The 16,770-nt window shown below is 39.1% G+C and overlaps 7 protein-coding genes and 1 non-coding gene across 10 annotated transcripts; 3 read left to right on the top strand and 5 right to left on the bottom strand.

Annotated features, from left to right (window-relative positions):
• The first annotated feature begins 2 nt into the window (after window positions 1-2).
• AT2G42730 (F-box/FBD/LRR protein) lies at window positions 3-2,181 on the top strand. Its single transcript, NM_001202806.2, has 4 exons — window positions 3-183; window positions 355-1,284; window positions 1,439-1,579; window positions 1,665-2,181. The coding sequence occupies exons 2-4, from the start codon at window positions 367-369 to the stop codon at window positions 1,977-1,979; spliced, it is 1,374 nt and encodes a 457-aa protein (NP_001189735.1). The 5' UTR covers window positions 3-183; window positions 355-366; the 3' UTR covers window positions 1,980-2,181.
• Window positions 2,182-3,253: 1,072 nt separating this feature from the next.
• On the top strand, window positions 3,254-4,131 carry AT2G42725 (transcription factor; the record flags this gene model as incomplete). The annotated part of the gene is made up of 1 exon (NM_001336993.1): window positions 3,254-4,131. Exon 1 carries the CDS (start codon window positions 3,388-3,390, stop codon window positions 4,129-4,131), a length of 744 nt encoding a protein of 247 aa, NP_001324130.1. The 5' UTR covers window positions 3,254-3,387.
• Window positions 4,132-4,163: 32 nt separating this feature from the next.
• AT2G42720 (FBD, F-box, Skp2-like and Leucine Rich Repeat domains containing protein) lies at window positions 4,164-6,231 on the bottom strand. Its single transcript, NM_129833.4, has 3 exons — window positions 5,033-6,231; window positions 4,751-4,891; window positions 4,164-4,664 (listed from the first exon to the last, which is right to left on the bottom strand). The coding sequence occupies exons 1-3, from the start codon at window positions 5,930-5,932 to the stop codon at window positions 4,374-4,376; spliced, it is 1,332 nt and encodes a 443-aa protein (NP_181800.2). The 5' UTR covers window positions 5,933-6,231; the 3' UTR covers window positions 4,164-4,373.
• A 263-nt stretch (window positions 6,232-6,494) lies between these two features.
• AT2G42710 (Ribosomal protein L1p/L10e family) lies at window positions 6,495-9,277 on the bottom strand. The gene is made up of 10 exons (NM_180044.2): window positions 8,640-9,277; window positions 8,166-8,243; window positions 7,984-8,025; window positions 7,794-7,896; window positions 7,565-7,629; window positions 7,427-7,471; window positions 7,217-7,324; window positions 7,040-7,127; window positions 6,915-6,961; window positions 6,495-6,832 (listed from the first exon to the last, which is right to left on the bottom strand). The coding sequence occupies exons 1-10, from the start codon at window positions 9,231-9,233 to the stop codon at window positions 6,755-6,757; spliced, it is 1,248 nt and encodes a 415-aa protein (NP_850375.1). The 5' UTR covers window positions 9,234-9,277; the 3' UTR covers window positions 6,495-6,754.
• A 119-nt stretch (window positions 9,278-9,396) lies between these two features.
• On the bottom strand, window positions 9,397-13,455 carry AT2G42700 (vesicle docking protein). Of its 3 annotated transcripts, NM_129831.5 has the most exons (7): window positions 13,074-13,455; window positions 12,716-12,859; window positions 12,353-12,502; window positions 11,617-12,060; window positions 9,917-11,449; window positions 9,767-9,835; window positions 9,397-9,679 (listed from the first exon to the last, which is right to left on the bottom strand). In NM_129831.5, the coding sequence occupies exons 1-7, from the start codon at window positions 13,119-13,121 to the stop codon at window positions 9,551-9,553; spliced, it is 2,517 nt and encodes an 838-aa protein (NP_181798.2). In that variant the 5' UTR covers window positions 13,122-13,455; the 3' UTR covers window positions 9,397-9,550. The 3 variants fall into 3 exon arrangements, with proteins under 3 accessions (NP_181798.2, NP_001323776.1, NP_001189734.1); NM_001336992.1 differs by lacking the exon at window positions 13,074-13,455 and having other exon boundaries at window positions 12,716-12,911; NM_001202805.1 differs by having other exon boundaries at window positions 9,398-9,835; window positions 13,074-13,311.
• A 412-nt stretch (window positions 13,456-13,867) lies between these two features.
• AT2G42690 (alpha/beta-Hydrolases superfamily protein) lies at window positions 13,868-15,344 on the top strand. Its single transcript, NM_129830.2, has 2 exons — window positions 13,868-14,919; window positions 15,008-15,344. The coding sequence occupies exons 1-2, from the start codon at window positions 13,903-13,905 to the stop codon at window positions 15,227-15,229; spliced, it is 1,239 nt and encodes a 412-aa protein (NP_181797.1). The 5' UTR covers window positions 13,868-13,902; the 3' UTR covers window positions 15,230-15,344.
• On the bottom strand, window positions 13,893-13,988 carry AT2G09395. Its single transcript, NR_140528.1, has one exon.
• Window positions 15,265-16,753, bottom strand: MBF1A (multiprotein bridging factor 1A). The gene is made up of 4 exons (NM_129829.4): window positions 16,472-16,753; window positions 16,033-16,116; window positions 15,677-15,759; window positions 15,265-15,588 (listed from the first exon to the last, which is right to left on the bottom strand). Exons 1-4 carry the CDS (start codon window positions 16,611-16,613, stop codon window positions 15,469-15,471), a joined length of 429 nt encoding a protein of 142 aa, NP_565981.1. The 5' UTR covers window positions 16,614-16,753; the 3' UTR covers window positions 15,265-15,468.
• Between the last annotated feature and the right edge of the window lie 17 nt (window positions 16,754-16,770).

Raw genomic sequence — 16,770 nt, 5'->3', positions numbered from 1 at the left:
TTACTCTTTCCTCATGTGGAAATGGAGGAAATTGCTTATAATAAGTTGTTTCAGTTTCTTCGTCTCTTCTCTTAAACTTTCCAAAACCCTAGTATTCGATGTTTTCACTTTTGATCTCACGATTAAATTGGTATTGAAAGTGGAGAGCTTTCACGACTCTGTAGCAAGTAGCACTTTAGCAAGGTATGTTGTCTGCTCTGTTTCGTCTTTTTCATTTCTATGGTAATCAATGTGATTGAAGAGATACATGATAACTTTTGTATTAGACTTTGCATTGTATGAAAAAGAACAGACCTTTGAACTCATCAACTCTGTCTAGTTACTGTTTCTGAATCCAATTGCTGTGGTTTTAAGGTTTTGGTATCAATGAATGCTAAAGATGTAATCAGCCGTCTACCAGATGAGGTTCTTGGGCGTATTCTGTCTCTTATCTCCACAAAAGAAGCTGTTTCAACCTCAGTACTCTCTAAGAGGTGGAAGAACATGTTTGTTTTGGTTTCCAATCTTGATATTGATGATCGTCAATCTGTGCCTAAGACTAAGCAAAACCGGATTGAGATTCACAGAAATTACATGGCTTTCGTTGACAAATTGCTAGATACGCAACGTGGTTCTTCTATAAAGAAGCTCACTCTAAAGAGTCATGTTGGTGTTCGAGGTGGCACTGATTCATCTCGCATTCAAAGTTGGATTTGCAACGTTCTTGACCATGGTGTTATGGATCTTGATGTGTTCATTACTTTAAAAGGAAAATCTCCACCAGTGCCTGCAATGATCTTTAAGAGCAAGACATTGGTTAAGCTGAGAGTAGGACGTGGTTTTACAATCAAGCTTTCTCAAGATGTTTCTCTTCCTTTGCTTAGGACATTATGTCTTGACTCAGTTAATTTTGTTGGAGGTCATAATGTTGTTGGAACTCTTATATCTCGCTGTCCTGTTCTCGAAGAACTGGTTGTTGAGGAGCGGCGATGTGTAGATTGGACTTGTTCCGTGTCTTCTCCATCTCTAAAGAGACTACACATCCGATTTGATCGCAAGTTTACTAGTATTTCATTAGATGCTCCTAATCTTATCTACTACAAACACTCTGGTTATGTTTTGGGTAAGTATCCTAATGTTAAGTTGGATTCCCTCATCGAAGCTAGACTCAATCTTCGGATGGATGAAACAAGAATGGTGGGAGTAAGAAATGGATCTCTCGGTTCCATTCCCGCTGATATGAGAAATCTCATCAATGGAATCAGAAATGTTAGAATCCTTCACTTATCTAGCCACACTCTAGAGGTCAGCCTCCTCTATATATTGTTCTTTCCTTATAAATAACATTCTTCTTTTTTTTTGCTTATCGAGAATGAGATTCACTTGGGGCTTTTGATGATTTATTTCAACTTTTGTGTTATTGAGTGACAACAGACTAACACATTGTGTTTTGTTGAAGCTGCTTTATTTCTCATGTAAAGAAATGCCATTGTTCGACAGCCTTGTTAGTCTATCTATTGGGAATGACAAGGCAAGAGGATGGCAAATGCTGCCACTTCTGATCAAGAACTCTCCAAACCTAGAAACCCTCATCTTCATGGTATCTCATGTCACAAACACATCCTAAACACCATATATATATTGGTAGGTCGTTAACATTACTCTTTTTCTTTGTTATGCTTCAGGGTCTCGATCACTACATAACAAACAGATGTGGGGATGTATGTGTTTGCTATGATACCGACGAGAGCATAACCTCTTGCCTATCATCATCTCAAGTGAAGGTGCTGGAGATATTGAGCTATCAAGGAACGACAAGAGAGCTGAATCAAATGAAGCATTTCTTGGAGAAGTTACCGTGTCTTGAGCTAGTGAAAATTTGCGTGGTAAACAACAGTAATAACTTGCAAACCACCATGGAAATGAGGAATCTTATGATGCTTCCAAGAGCGTCATCAAAGTGTAAGATCCAAGTCAAGGTTTTAACAAAAAATAACTGATCCAAGTGATGTGATTAGTAGCAAAACATTGTCATATTATTGTGAGTTTAACCAACTATAGTACTTAAGTAAGCTTTATTATTTATGGATTTGAAATGAGTGTGACTTCATTGAATCAAGAAGAAAGCTTTTGTCATACATATTAGTGTTCTAATCTTCTCTCGTGAAACCTTTTCTTTATTCAAAATCTGCCATATTAAGAAGCAGTAATATAATGTCATATACATTCAAACCCAAGTCTCTAACACATTAATACAGTTACATTCAAAACCTGAATCTGAATTTCTCTGAATCTGTTTAACTAAACAGAATCTGTCGACTTCTGTTTTCTACCGGTGGCGTAAAGATACTTGAGCCAAAGATCTGAAAGAAGTTCTGCCTCAGATCGAATTAGGGGGTTTTTGTGATCTCGGAGAAAACGGATTCCGTTTCCAATGGAGTTTGTGTTAACGACCACGTCACAATCAAGAGATGCAGGAGCTTCTTTCAAACGCTTCATGAATTGGATACACCTCGAGACCTCTGGAGAATTCTCATCACTCGCATACTTAGCCGCTCGTTGTGCGGCCTTGAACAATTCCAAGAACTCTTGCTTCTGCATCACTCTTTCTTTCTTGATCTATCTCTCTCTCTCGCTCTCTTTGAATATTTGGTTTCGAAGCAAGAAAATGAGAGAAATTTGGGCATTAAAATCTGATGTGTTTATATGCAAAAATTCTGTACCGCCGCCTTCTGGTTTCTTGCCACCCAAGCTTGCCTATACTTTTGTGTGATGTATTTATATTACTAAATAATGAATTTTATATGCCACAGTGCCATTTATAAATAAGTGAAAAAATTTGGTCATGGAAATTTCTATGTATTTATATGTTTTAAGATTGGAAGAAATTCTCAAACGATGAGAATTACAAATTTCATGAATAAATATTAATTTCTAGGATGGAATATGGATGAAAGATTATTTTAAGATTCAAAACCTACATGCTATTGTGTTGGAGTTTATAAGACCATCCTTATCAATGGACTCTTACATAAAGTTCTAAACAATTTTGATATACAAAATAATGTTTAAATATTAGAAAGGCTCTTACAAAAGGAGAGAATAAAGAAAAAAACTCTTAGCTAAGAGCCATTTTTCATCTCTTAAACACACTTTTTTATTTTTTTATTCTTATTTTGTTTAATATAATATTTTGATAGTTCTTATGATATTGTTAACAACCTATTGATAAGGATGCTCTTAACTCTCTTATCTCTTTATATAAACTCATCAGATAGAGAGAGAGAGAGACCATTCCAACAATTACCAAATTATCTCCTCTTGCGTTGCTTTGAAACCCTAGTTACGTCGAGAGAAAGAGAGAGCAAACAAACACACACAAAAGACCGATCAGAACTGAGAACAACGATGCAGAAGCAGGAGTTCTTGGAGTTGTACGAGGCAGCACTTCGAGCGGCTAAGTCTGTGAAAGGTGTTAAGAATTCGTCAAAGGTTTCGAGGTTTGTGGACGCTAGAAATCGTTTGAAGGACGCTCCTACATCACTTGCTTGTGAGGTGGTCTCCAAAACCTCCATGGGGAAGGGTTTGAGTTTCTTGAACGATCACAAAAACCCTCATATTCGATCGGAAGGAAGGCTTCTTCGGGATCTTTGGATGAAGATTCTTTACGCTTCAGGTAGAGAAAAGAGCCACGATAGAGAAACTCAGGTGAAGATTCCGACGCATTCAACGATGAAGAAGACTGGAGATTCGAAACGAGACAAAGTGCGTGAGATTCTTCAAACATCTCTGGTTAAAGTCGCTTCTGAGATTGTTGACACAGAGATGAAGACACGAGTCACTGCTTGTGATCCTTCTGTCGTGGCTGTTTCAGTGGAATCTGCAATGTTTGAGAAATTAGGTTGTTTCATGGGACCTCATAAAGCAAAGTACCGGTCGATTCTGTTCAACATGGGAGATAGTAACAATCCGGATTTGAGGAGGAAAGTGTTAATCGGTGAGATCAATGGGGAGAGACTCGTGACAATGGAGAGACAAGAGATGGGGAGTGAGAAGATTCAGAAGGAGGTTCAAAGGATTAAAGAGAATGCAAGGTTTAAGGAAGAGAGTCGAATGAAGATTCTTCAATCAGCATCTATGATCATGACTTAGTTAGCAAAGATTAAGTCCATGAGTTTCACTAATGTATATAATCAGTGTTATTGTCAAATCTCGAAATATTAGTATTTGATTGTGATAATACAATACGATGATTGCTTCAAGTTGCTTAAAGTTCATGAATGTTGTTTCTAAATCTGCGTTTATAAACCAAATACAAAGACTTAACATCCATGACTTAAGAGTGATTCAAAAGGAATGTGCAAAACCATAAGTACTAGTCAATAGTCTTTTAGTTAAAATATGGCTTGGATTTTGCAGTTTGAAGAAGCTCTTGGAAGCTTCAAAAGATACTGTATATCAATGGGCACTTGGAGGTTGCTTACAGCACGAATTTTCACCAGCTCAAGAAATTGTAACTTCATTAGGAAATGCCCCATTTGTTTCAGCTCTTTCGAAGTTCCTTGATAGCTCCATATCTCCAGAACCTTTACTCGAGATGATGACAGACAAGACGAGCTCTTCCCCAAAATGCCAGAACAAACACATGCATCCCCACATTGTTTAGTTGTGTAGTGCTCTAGACCCTGAAGCATAGAGGAGACAAAGTTATAGACATATTGGTATATATGGCGTTGAGGATAGGTTTGTATATATATATGTCATGAGATACCTTGAAGACAAGTGTTTCAAGATTTGGAGAGTTCTTGATCAGAAGTGGCAGAATTTGCCATCCTTGCTTCTTGTCACTCGCGATCGATAGATAAACAAGGTTGTCGAACATGGGTAATTCTTGACCGGAGAAGTAAAACAGCTGCAACCAAAACCAAATCAGCTCAAGTAATAATACAATATTTGAGTCAGAACCTCAATAAACGAATCCAGTTTTGGCATCAGAAGACTGTAACATAAAAAGATCTTTACTAGAACAATAAAAAAGGAATAGCAGACTGACCTCAAGAGCATCACTAGTTAAGTGAAGAACCTTAACCTTTCTGATTCCAGTGATGAGATCCATCATGTCAGCAGGAACTAGATGAGAAGACCCATCTCTTAGTTTCCGTAATTCTTGTTCTTCCACCCAATGATTGAGTCTAGCCTCAACGAGGGAATCCAAGTTAACATTTGCATACTTGCTCCCAAATATACAAGAAAGTTCCAAGTAGACAAGACCGGGAACATCAAGCGAAATAATGGGGATATGAAAGAATCGGATGCGTAGTCTCTTTAGAGATGGAGAAGACACAGAACCACACCATTGTTTCCATCGCTGATCCTCAAGAACCAATTCTTCAAGCAGAGGGCAACGAGGAAGAAGAGTTTCAAAGACATTATGATCTCCATCAAAATCAACAGTGTCAAGACATAAAGTCTTAAGCATAGGAAGATAAACATTTTCATGACAAAGCTTGATTGTAAAACCACGTCCTAGTCTCAGCTTAACCAGTGTATTGCTCTTGAAGATCAACAAAGGCACAAGTTGAAATTTTCCTTTGAAAGTGATAAAGAGATCAAGATCCGTCACACCACCACGAGAAAGGACTCTGTGTATCCAGCTCTGAACATGAGTTTGGTTTTGGAGAGATTGATTATCTTTGAGATGAATCTTTAAAGCAAGCTTCTTTATAGGAGAATTGCCTTTCCGATTGAACAAAGTATTCACAAAATCCACAAAATCAATGAATTCTCTCGGATTTTCATGTTGTCTAGCGTAATCAAGGTGAAGACTAGGAACAAAAACAAACACATTCTTCCACCTCGTAGAGAGCGATGAGGTTAAAGCAGCCTCTTTTGTGGAGAGAAAGGATAAAATGTGCTCAAGAATCTCATCTGGTAAAGAGCTGATTCTATCCATAATTACTCTAAACACCCTCAAACACAGACTGAACAAAAAACTAAATTTTCAACAGCTAGAATCAGGAACGGCAGCAACAGAGTTGATAAGCTTCAAAGTTTCGTTCTTTTTGCTGTTCCATCCATTGTCTATAGTGATCAAGCCATCGATACCCAAAGAAAAGAGATACCTTTGCTAATTGCAACAGAGGCGGCGGCTTCAATTCACGAAAGCTCTCCAAATTCAGTCCCCAATTAGGGTTTTGGCAATCCGAAAGAAGAGACGTCGAAAATGTAACATGTGATGCAGTGCAATTAAAAAGACTCTTCGAGTATATAATAAAAAAGACGCGCCTAGTCGTGTGCTACTACTAAAACGACGGCGAGTCGTATGACTATTAAACGACGCCGATTCATGTGGGCTAATAACGGCTCCGATTCATGTGGGCTACTAAACGACACGGTTCATAATTAAATAAAACACTCGCGAAGGCGTGGGCTTCATTACATTGATTATGAAGCTAGAAATCATAATTGCCACAACTTTGGTTATAGATTGTGGGTGATTACTCTTATCTGAAAGGATAGTTGTAACGGGAAAAAACACACAAGGGGACAAAAATTTATGATGTTTTATTCAAGTGAAGGGCCTCTATGGAAAGTGGATGATAAGCTCTCAAACAACAAAAACAAAGGAGAAAAGGACAGAAGCCAATTCGATCAATTGAGCAATAGACTACCTAAGAGACAACAAATCATAATGTTTTCAAAGATTCAGCATTTGGAAAACAGTAAAAAAAACTTTTACGGGATGATTAAGATTAATCTTTTGGACTCCACTAGCTCACTTGAGCTGCAATTTGGTATGGAGGTCCGCTGCTCTGGATAACGACTGTATCGATACTGGATAACCCTTTCCCATCTGCAAAAAGCAATTCTTTTAGGTTTAATGGAATCCAAAAATGTTACTACAAGGAGACGTTGGGTTTGATTTGTAAGCTTACCGTACTGCATAAGTGGAATGCATTCACATAACCAGCATATTTTGAAGCTGCAGGAGAAAGGTAAAGAGCAAATCAGCCAAACAATCATCTCTCAACAAAACTTATAAGCTCCCGGTATGACTTACTCTTTTTCAATCCAGCAGGCTTCGCTAGCAAAAGGGCGTTCATAAACGCACCAACATTCTCTCGTAAAGCCTCTTCAGAAAAGCTCATCTGGTGGACGTTTTTTGGAAAGTAGTCTTTATTAAGAATGAAGTTAATGAAATTCAGGTAAACTTCAAGTCTTTGGGAAGAGATGTCACCTTTCCAAGTGGCACATGAAGAATAGACGTTTTATCCATTCTAAATTTGGTATGTCCAGCTTTTGCGTCTTTGACTGCTTTCGTAACATCCTTGGTCACACTACCTTGCTACAACAAATATAATATTCGTTCAAATTCATTTAAGGGAAAAAGGTAAGCATACTTACTGATACATTAGAGTAAGATGCTGAGTGAAAGAATCAAACTCACTTTGGGGTTTGGCATCAAACCATGATTGTTAAGAATTCTTGATATCTGCAAATAAGCACAAACCATATGTATGTTATGTGAGAAGATATCGCAACATCATGTTCCAAAGAATTTAAACAAGTGCTCAAATCCAAGAACCTTGTAAACACGGGGCATCATTTTTGGAGTTGCAAGACATCTATCAAAGTCAATCTTGCCACTTTCTGCAGATAGAGTTAAGGTACACAGATAAATAATCTACCACTGGAACATAATTCGATAAACAAAAAGATTGCTCAGGAAATGAGATAAGTTGTGGCAGAGCCAAATGCAAGCATGTTCAATTAGATGTCAGAATGAATTGAAGTAGAATGCATTGGTTCATTACTCAAGATCTCTTCAATAAGCTCAAGACCACCAACGACATCAGCTCCTGCAGCTTTTGCATCCTCTGCATCAGCTCCCTCGGCAAAGAAAGCCACTTTCACATCCTGAACAAGGAAGATCATTTCTTGTATTATATTAGTGGCTGGTAAAATAGAAATTCCGATTATGGATTACAAATGCATTTCTTTTACCTTCTTAACAGAGTGGGGTAGAGCCAAAGTACCACGAACTATCTGCAATTTAAACAGTGATAGCAGTCAGTCTAGAGATAAAGCCAGGGGCAATCAACCAAAATGCTAAGAACGCGATCTTTTTATTAAGAATAGGATAGAGAAATTAATGTATTTCCAGAGAAAATAAATGCATCACATACCAGCTCAGATCTTCCTTTTTCAATGCCCAATCTCACATGCGCCTCAAGAGTTTCATCAAATTTCGCCTTGGCATTGCCCTGAACCATTGATAAAAACAGCATCAGAAATGAAAACCATACGAACAAAAGGGATGCATTGCCCTCACTCACTCAACTTGTAAATCAACTCAGCAACAACAACTATTACCAGTTTACAGAATCCACAAATCTCACAGTACCACCATTACACAAAACTTGCATGATCTAAACTAATCCACAACGTCTAACAATTCTTCCAAGACTCCTTATGTTTCACATTATATAGTCATATGATCCTAATCATCATAGCTTCCTTTATAATAGTCATTTGAAATCCCCTAACTACGAAACAAGCAAAAAAATTAATCCTTTGACACAAAATAAATAAATTAAAAGAACCCTAAATAGTGTAGCTTCCATTCTATTACAATGGCAGCTCATATTAAGAATCCTGACCTTAATCTCTCTAATGGCCTCCATGAGATCGAAAATAGGTTTCTTTCCATGCTTCAACTCTGGTTTAAGCAAAGTTGGCAAAGGAAGTGAAGAAGTATCTTCTTCAACAGCATTAGCTCTTAAAAACCTTCTTCTAGCTCGATTCTCTAATTCAATCCTCTTCCTCTCCCTCTCCATCTCCTCTGGAGTTCTATCTCCTTCATTCTCACCGGCGACACGATCCTCCGGAAGTGGAGCCACACGCTGAGCGTAAGAAACCGGATTGATCGAAGGAGAGTCTTTCACATATCGGATTTCTTCACGAGTCCAGTTCGCTGATTCTGGAGACTGAAGGTTCTCCGTCGATTCAACATTTTTCGGTTCAGATTTCTGATCCTTGGGTTTGGCCGCGTACGATACTGGCTCGATTGTAACAGCCTTTTTGCGAGATTCGTTTGAATCGGGAGATGGATTCGAATCGGATGATGAAGATGAAGATGAAGATGAAGATGAAGATGAAGAGAAGAGTCTTGGGATTTGTTGAAATGGAGACGAAAAGGGTTTGATTAGACCTTGGCGGCGAGCTTGAGAGAGTAGGAGCTTCATAGCTGCCATTGTTTCTTCACTCACTCGAGGTTTTTCGTGTGAAATGTGATTTTGGGGGTTTAAGGAGATTTCTGATTTTTAACTTAAAAGCTTTTCTGTAAATGTTATAAAACTTTAGGGACCAAAGATATAAATAATTTGAGATTTTTTTTTGAAAAATCTCTTATTCACAATTAATAACCAATCTTTTCTTATCTCTTGAAAATGGAACTATTGTTTTGTAGATTTTAACATTCGATCATTAATTTATTCATGGGTATTTCTGTTTCTTCTAATGTTACAAGCTAACAACAGAGATTATGAGAGTGAGGTCAGTTTGCAAGATATCAAAAATGGCTGAATTGTCCCAACAATAACTCAAACATGTCGTCGGGGGTTAGAAGTGTCGTTCCTCCAATAACCAAGTTAATGTCTGGTCTTCCGCTCTCTGACACAGCCTCTTGAGCTTCCAAAACCTTAACAATGGAGGAAACATAGACAGTTATAAAAAATATAGCCCTACAACGTGAATGCGAGGTGACTTTTGTGATGAAGAAACTCACCTCTATACCGTTGATACCTCCAATGACAAAGACAAGAATGACACTCTGGTCTGCCAGGCTTGGTTTTGCCTGCAATAGCATTGCCAAACATTAATGTATATCTTGTGTAGGAAAATGAAAGTCATGGGTAGAGAGAAAGGTCTAACTAACCTGACCAAGACCAAACCTTCCAAATCCGCTTTTAATAAATCTTCCAACAGTTGAAGAATGGTATTCTAAACCGGGTATCTCTTGTTTGCTCAACACTTTTGTTATAAGCCTGTAGACTAGCCCTTTGTTTCCAGAAGGCTCGCCAGGAAAGCTGCTCTCTGAAGCCAATGAGCCTTCTCTTAATGGTAGATTCCTTGTTCTTAGACTCGATAACTTGTGGAGGAACCTAAATAAGCTGTCTACTCTATCACGCAAATCCAGTTTCAGCTGCATATCGTCATAGGACTCGTCTGCTTTACTATTGTCAACTTCTTCTTCTTCCTCGTCACCCCATTTCCCCCATGGATCATCATCAAGAGCATCAATGTCTAATTGATCATCAGAGGGAATTTCTTTGGTTTCCTCAGACTTGAGACGATTCAATCTGCCCTCAAGCTCTTCTGTCAACCCATTAAGAAACTTGAGATTTCCTGCTGATGGATTCTCCAGAACAGCATCGACAATGGCTTCTTTTAGAAAATGCTCTTCTTGCCAAGAGAAAGGCCCACCTGAGCCAGATGTAGGGAAATTTTCGCCAGCAAGAATGTAACCAACTATTGTAAGAAGCAGGGCATCACGAAAAGATAGCAGCCCTCGTGATGAGGAATCTGGTTTCTCGTTTTTCTTCGCTTGAAGTTCTGCCACAGCGCTTTTGTTGATCAGGTCACTAATTTGAGCAGCCAAACCCTGACTCGTATCACCAGCACTTACGTTTAACATCATCTCCGCACTGCTAAAAGTATCCCATTTGGCACTTTGAGATTCATCAAGAGCAGCGGCTGTAGCTGCCCCTAACTGAATAATCCCTTTATTTTTCAACAAAGACGACTGGCTTTGGGACAATGCTTTGATCATGGCCTGGAGCTCCGGTTTTGTAGCATAACCAGGACGAGCTCTCACGTTAACAGAGATATTTTCGCGACGCAAAGCCTCTTGAAGCCATTTCTTCACCAGTACACTTCCATCCTTCGTTTTCCTATCAATCATGGCCTCTAAGTAAGGTGTTCCTCTAAAACATTCAGTAGCGACAAGAGATCCATTTAGTAGTTCAGTCCAGTTGGTGGTAGATTTCTTGTCACATTCATTAAACAAACCTACATTTTGTGGAGCAGAGGTATATGAATCCCAGCCACGTAAAAAAGCTTCAATTCCTTCAGGAAGACCAGAATCCCGAATCTTGCTTGGTTCTTCATTAAGCAGTTCCCCAAGCGGCACTTGAACATCAAGAGAAGGACGATTGATGCTTGGGACCCCTTGTTTAAGCTGTGCTTGTGAAGAAAATCTTTCTGCCCGAGGCAAAGATGAAAAGATACGATCGAAAAGTGAATCCCCGTGACAGCAGGGAGTGATAAGATCAAGTGTGCGGTCAACAAGTAACAAGCCAGCAGATCGCTTACGACGCGCTACATCATAAACACTTGACATGTCTGTTAGAATCTTCCCAACATTCTTCGATTGGTCACCAAGTGAAAATATTTCCAACTTCAACTCCATCTACAATTTTAAAAAAGTGACGACATGGTCACAAATTTAAGAAAAACGTACAGAAGAAATTAAATTATTGACAAACAAGGGAAACAGATATCTTCTAGTGTTCTAGCTCACGTACTTCATGAACATCGTGAATTAAGTTCAAAGCGGTTACTGCAGTGTTAGTTTACCTTAAGGGCCAGCTGGTAAAGAAAATGTGCGGTAAGAGTTGCACCAGGAGGAACATCATCAGTGTCAGACATAGATCCAGTACTTATGGGAGGCAAACCAAAACTAAGAGAATCCTCATGTTGACGGGACAAGGACGCTTCTGCGACTGATCCTTGGGAAGGTAAGACAAACGCTCGAGGAGTGAAAGGACAAATAATCAAGGGGAAGTGGTGAACTGAGACAACCAAACCTTGTGCACCACCTGATGAAATATCTACATTTTCGCTTTCAATAGGCTCCATAGTAAGGGATTCAAGTGCAGAAGAGAACTTAGAAACCCCTTTGTCTTTAGATATTTTGTCGCTTTTCTTAGTATGTTCATTGTAATCCTGAACAAGTAAGGTTTCATACTCTCGATACGCGTCTGGACCTAGAGGTGAATCAGGGATAGCTGAGTGAGACCCCTGTACAACGTTCAGATTAATATTCAATGACGCAAGAAAAGAAACAAATATTCTGAAGAGTCTCTTATAGATGGAAAATTATTTTGAAGAAGGCATAGAGAAGCAGAACTGCTAAATTAAGTTAGAGAATACATTACAATCACTTTGAATTTGATTATATAACGATCACTAGTGTTGATAAGTCAAATAGCTTGTGATTGTTCTAGAAAATAAAAAAGCCAATATATATATCCAGAGAAAAAAAAGAGATTAAATAAAGAATGAGACCAAGGATAACGTTAAAGAAGAGCACCTCTGAAATAGATGTGAATACGGTGCAGCGCTGAACACCTTCATGGGTGCTTAGACACCGTAGCATATACCGATGAGCATCATTGAGAAGTCGAGATGTCATAATCACAATTCTCTTGGCACAATCAGACTTTGAATTCCAATCAGCCACCTAGAGCACAAGGCATCAAAAGTCACATCATATAAATTAAATCAGAAGATTTCTCACTTTCTAGGTAAAAAGATCCCCTTCATACCAAAAGTATGAGGATAACAATCTTCCTGTTCTTTATCTAGATCCTCAATTACCAACACTAACCGTTGATTGATAGGATATTCCTTAGCCAACATTGTGCAGGAAAAAAAGAAACGGTAACAAGCTTACCGCATCTAAGGAAGTCATGTTTTCAAGACTGCAGACAGCTCGAGCACCTAGTTCCAAGAACAAAGGGAAAGCTCCTACAAATTGAAAACTTTCTGTGCAGCCAGCATCGATATACACAATCGCATCTTTTACATCCTCTTCTATCTACAAAACAAAACATTTCCAAAATATCTAAACCTTACTTGTTCAGGATTACAGTAAGGTACTTTTACATTTCCCAAGAACACACAAAAACGAGCAAAACGAGATCATGGAGAAATCGTAATGATTCAGGTGCAGCAGATCAAAACGTGTAACAAGATGAGACCAGATGAAAAAAAAAAAAAAAAAAAAAAAAAAGAGAATTCGGATTTCTTACTTCGCGGATCGAATTGAGACAAGATATCGCGACATCGATCAGAGCCATTGCTCTCAGCTACGAGAATTGGATACAATTGGTCGAGCTAGAGTGAAATCGCCAGTTAGAATCAAATTACTATGAGATGTGTTGTCTGAAATCAGACTGATGCCTGAACCACCGGAGAAACACTGCTTTCGCTTCGCCGGGAAATCTCACCGACGACGAACATGATAGCTTAACTTGATATCGTTCGTCGTATGATCGTCACTTTGTTGGGCTTTTTTACACTTTTTGGGCTTTGAATTATCTTTGATTTATTATGGCCCATCATATATTAGTTAACGGGTCTAGGATGCAATGTTATCAAAGGGGGATATATTGGAGATGAAAGTGATTAACTGAAACATAACATTGGTTAACAAATCATTTGCACTATTGAAGGATGGGTGTTGGTGGGGTCGCGAAAAACAAAGGCATGCTCAAGACCGAGGCTGGTGATTGGGTCATGGCCATTCCGGACGACGAAGACAAGCCTGTCGTCGCGTTTGATTAGTTGCAAACAAACAATAAGTCTCTTTTCGTGTGTATCGATTGATTTGGTTGAATTTTCTTCTCTCTATTTGATTGGGTTTATTTTTACTCTTTTTTGTATGGTTGAGAATGATGTGCAAGTTTGTGGATAATTCTATATGCCAATAATATTCCCACACCAGTGATAACCTTTTATCGCTTTGGACATAAGTGGGTCAGACAGCATCATCACCAGTCCACAACCATTTGTATAAAGTTAAACAACTTAAGAGTCAAGAGTCACTTATTATCTCCTTACACACACCATTTCTCTCTAATGGCTACAACAACCACATCATGGGAAGAACTCTTAGGCTCAAAGAATTGGGACACTATCTTAGACCCATTAGACCAATCACTTAGGGAACTCATCTTACGTTGTGGCGACTTTTGTCAAGCCACCTACGATGCCTTCGTCAACGACCAAAACTCCAAGTACTGTGGAGCCAGCCGCTACGGCAAATCTTCTTTCTTCGACAAGGTCATGCTCGAAAACGCTTCCGACTACGAGGTTGTAAACTTCCTCTACGCCACAGCTCGTGTTTCTCTCCCCGAAGGTTTGCTTCTCCAATCACAATCAAGAGATTCTTGGGACCGTGAGTCTAACTGGTTTGGCTACATTGCTGTCACGTCTGATGAACGGTCTAAGGCTTTAGGACGCCGTGAGATCTATATAGCTTTGAGAGGAACGAGCAGGAACTATGAGTGGGTCAATGTTTTGGGTGCTAGGCCAACTTCAGCTGACCCCTTGCTGCACGGACCCGAGCAGGATGGTTCTGGTGGTGTAGTTGAAGGTACGACTTTTGATAGTGACAGTGAAGATGAAGAAGGGTGTAAGGTGATGCTCGGGTGGCTCACAATCTATACTTCTAATCACCCCGAATCGAAATTCACTAAGCTGAGTCTACGGTCACAGTTGTTAGCCAAGATCAAGGAGCTTCTGTTGAAGTATAAGGACGAGAAACCGAGCATTGTGTTGACTGGACATAGCTTGGGAGCTACAGAGGCTGTTCTGGCCGCCTATGATATAGCTGAGAACGGTTCCAGTGATGATGTTCCGGTCACTGCTATAGTCTTTGGTTGTCCACAGGTAGGAAACAAGGAGTTCAGAGACGAAGTAATGAGTCACAAGAACTTAAAGATCCTCCATGTAAGGAACACGATTGATCTCTTAACTCGATACCCAGGGGGACTTTTAGGGTATGTGGACATAGGAATAAACTTTGTGATCGATACAAAGAAGTCACCGTTCCTAAGCGATTCAAGGAATCCAGGGGATTGGCATAATCTTCAGGTAAGAATCTGTGAGAAGAATCTTTCAAATTTGACTCAAACGATACAGAGTAGAAACTTTTACATATTTTTTCCATGTATGTGTGCAGGCGATGTTACATGTTGTAGCTGGATGGAATGGGAAGAAAGGAGAGTTTAAACTGATGGTTAAGAGAAGTATTGCATTAGTGAACAAGTCATGCGAGTTCTTGAAAGCTGAGTGTTTGGTGCCAGGATCTTGGTGGGTAGAGAAGAACAAAGGACTGATCAAGAACGAAGATGGTGAATGGGTTCTTGCTCCCGTTGAAGAAGAACCTGTACCTGAATTCTAAATTGTATTTCTGTATTTTTCTCTAAGGTCATGATAAATCAACAATAAGCAGTTCAACTATGTGATGAAAAGACCCAAGTTATTATATTGATATGAGTTTATGAGATAGAGATTCCATCAACGAAACAAACATTCAAACGGTTTTGCTTTCTTACAATCAGAAAATATTCTTCTTGGCAAAGTTACGGCATTAGACGAAAGCATTGATTCTTGTTACTTGCTACATCAGTAGAACTTGGCTCACTTCTTTCCACGAAGCTTAGCTCCAAGCGCTCTCTCCAGCTTAGAAAGGATTTGCTGGTTGGGTATAGCTTTGCCAGACTCATACTCTTGAATCACTTGTGGCTTCTCATTGATGATCTACACAAAAAGAAACAAACACTTTGTCATGAACCGAGTTACAAAATAGGGTAATAATAAGGGACATATAGAGAGAAGGATAATATACTTGAGCAAGTTGGGACTGGGTTAGCTTCTTGTCTGTCCTGGCTTGCATAATGGCTTTCTTTAGCTCAGTAGGCACACGTTCATCTGAATTCACAATTGCATAATTCAAAACATGAAGCTTCAGCATCCAATACACATCAATCAATAAAAAGTTCCTCTCACTATAACCATCAAAGACTCACAGGCAGAAAGATAGACAGACTCTACTCATATAAGAACAGTTTTCCAATACGTTGAACACTTTGAAACAAGAAATGAACACATTAGCCTAGATACAGAGCCTGACACTACCATATTCTAGACACTAGGGAAATCAATTCACCATTAATAAACCAAATGATTAAAGATAAGACTTACGAGTAAGGTTCTCAGTGTCATCATCAAGCATTTTTGTGTTCAGAGATGTGCCGCTTGATGCCGCCTTGTTGGTTCCAGCATTGACTAAACCCAACACACACACAAAATCAATGTTAGATGGAAGCCAAATCTAGAAATTGCACATAAAAACCAAAATAAAACCAGCAGAAATTATCGACCTAATATGAACAACAACTAAATCAGCAATACAGATACACCGGAAATTTCAATTGACAACGAACATAAACCCTAAAAAGATCTCCTTATCATGAATCACAATAACCCCAAGGCATTGAAGGCTAGTTCAATCAAAAACGAAATCGAACCTCCAATAGCAAAATCAAGTAAATATTATACTAGAGAGCCCTAGATCAAACCGGATAACATCAACAGGAGCTAAGATAGGTCTAGAAATTAGGGAAAGGAAAGAAGAACGAACATTTTCTGACGGTCTCGATATCGGCGCCGGATCGACGAGCGGCGTTGACAGTTTTCTCGTCGCGCTTGGCAGCGGCGTTAGCGGGTTTCTTACGGATCACCACCGGCTCCCAATCCTGAGTTATCGGTCCAATTCCGGCCATGGTTTTTTGTTCTGCAACCGCCTTTTGACAAAATCTAGGGCTTCTTTCTTTCTCTGCAGGTGACAAGTTAGAAAAGAATATGAGAGAAAACTGGGAATAAAATAGCAAAAGCCGTGCGTGAGCTTCACGCTACTTTTTTTTTTTATTTTTCTAAGAT

The sequence above is a fragment of the Arabidopsis thaliana genome, chromosome 2 (genome assembly GCF_000001735.4).
Source record: "Arabidopsis thaliana chromosome 2, partial sequence".
NCBI classification, from domain to species: Eukaryota; Viridiplantae; Streptophyta; class Magnoliopsida; order Brassicales; family Brassicaceae; genus Arabidopsis; species Arabidopsis thaliana.
The sequence above is the reverse complement of the archived record's forward strand: the minus strand, read 5'-3'. Positions and strand labels throughout refer to the sequence as shown.

Excerpts from the sequence above, each read along its gene's own strand:
- AT2G42730 (NM_001202806.2), top strand. The coding sequence starts at position 367 with ATGAATGCTAAAGATGTAATCAGCCGTCTACCAGATGAGGTTCTTGGG. Across the intron at positions 1,285-1,438 it reads TATCTAGCCACACTCTAGAG|CTGCTTTATTTCTCATGTAA; the intron begins GTCAGCCTCCTC and ends GTTTTGTTGAAG. Across the intron at positions 1,580-1,664 it reads TAGAAACCCTCATCTTCATG|GGTCTCGATCACTACATAAC; the intron begins GTATCTCATGTC and ends GTTATGCTTCAG.
- AT2G42720 (NM_129833.4), bottom strand. The coding sequence starts at position 5,932 with ATGGATAGAATCAGCTCTTTACCAGATGAGATTCTTGAGCACATTTTA. Across the intron at positions 4,892-5,032 it reads TAACTAGTGATGCTCTTGAG|CTGTTTTACTTCTCCGGTCA; the intron begins GTCAGTCTGCTA and ends TTTTGGTTGCAG. Across the intron at positions 4,665-4,750 it reads TTGAAACACTTGTCTTCAAG|GGTCTAGAGCACTACACAAC; the intron begins GTATCTCATGAC and ends TCTATGCTTCAG.
- AT2G42710 (NM_180044.2), bottom strand. The coding sequence starts at position 9,233 with ATGGCAGCTATGAAGCTCCTACTCTCTCAAGCTCGCCGCCAAGGTCTA. Across the intron at positions 8,026-8,165 it reads AAAAAGGAAGATCTGAGCTG|ATAGTTCGTGGTACTTTGGC; the intron begins GTATGTGATGCA and ends TTTAAATTGCAG. Across the intron at positions 7,325-7,426 it reads GTTTGATGCCAAACCCCAAA|CAAGGTAGTGTGACCAAGGA; the intron begins GTGAGTTTGATT and ends TATTTGTTGTAG.
- AT2G42700 (NM_001202805.1), bottom strand. The coding sequence starts at position 13,121 with ATGGCTCTGATCGATGTCGCGATATCTTGTCTCAATTCGATCCGCGAA. Across the intron at positions 12,860-13,073 it reads GTCTCAATTCGATCCGCGAA|ATAGAAGAGGATGTAAAAGA; the intron begins GTAAGAAATCCG and ends TTTGTTTTGTAG. Across the intron at positions 9,836-9,916 it reads GAAGGTTTGGTCTTGGTCAG|GCAAAACCAAGCCTGGCAGA; the intron begins GTTAGTTAGACC and ends ATGCTATTGCAG.
- AT2G42690 (NM_129830.2), top strand. The coding sequence starts at position 13,903 with ATGGCTACAACAACCACATCATGGGAAGAACTCTTAGGCTCAAAGAAT. Across the intron at positions 14,920-15,007 it reads GGGATTGGCATAATCTTCAG|GCGATGTTACATGTTGTAGC; the intron begins GTAAGAATCTGT and ends GTATGTGTGCAG.
- MBF1A (NM_129829.4), bottom strand. The coding sequence starts at position 16,613 with ATGGCCGGAATTGGACCGATAACTCAGGATTGGGAGCCGGTGGTGATC. Across the intron at positions 16,117-16,471 it reads TATCGAGACCGTCAGAAAAT|TCAATGCTGGAACCAACAAG; the intron begins GTTCGTTCTTCT and ends TGTTGGGTTTAG. Across the intron at positions 15,760-16,032 it reads TGACACTGAGAACCTTACTC|ATGAACGTGTGCCTACTGAG; the intron begins GTAAGTCTTATC and ends TTGTGAATTCAG.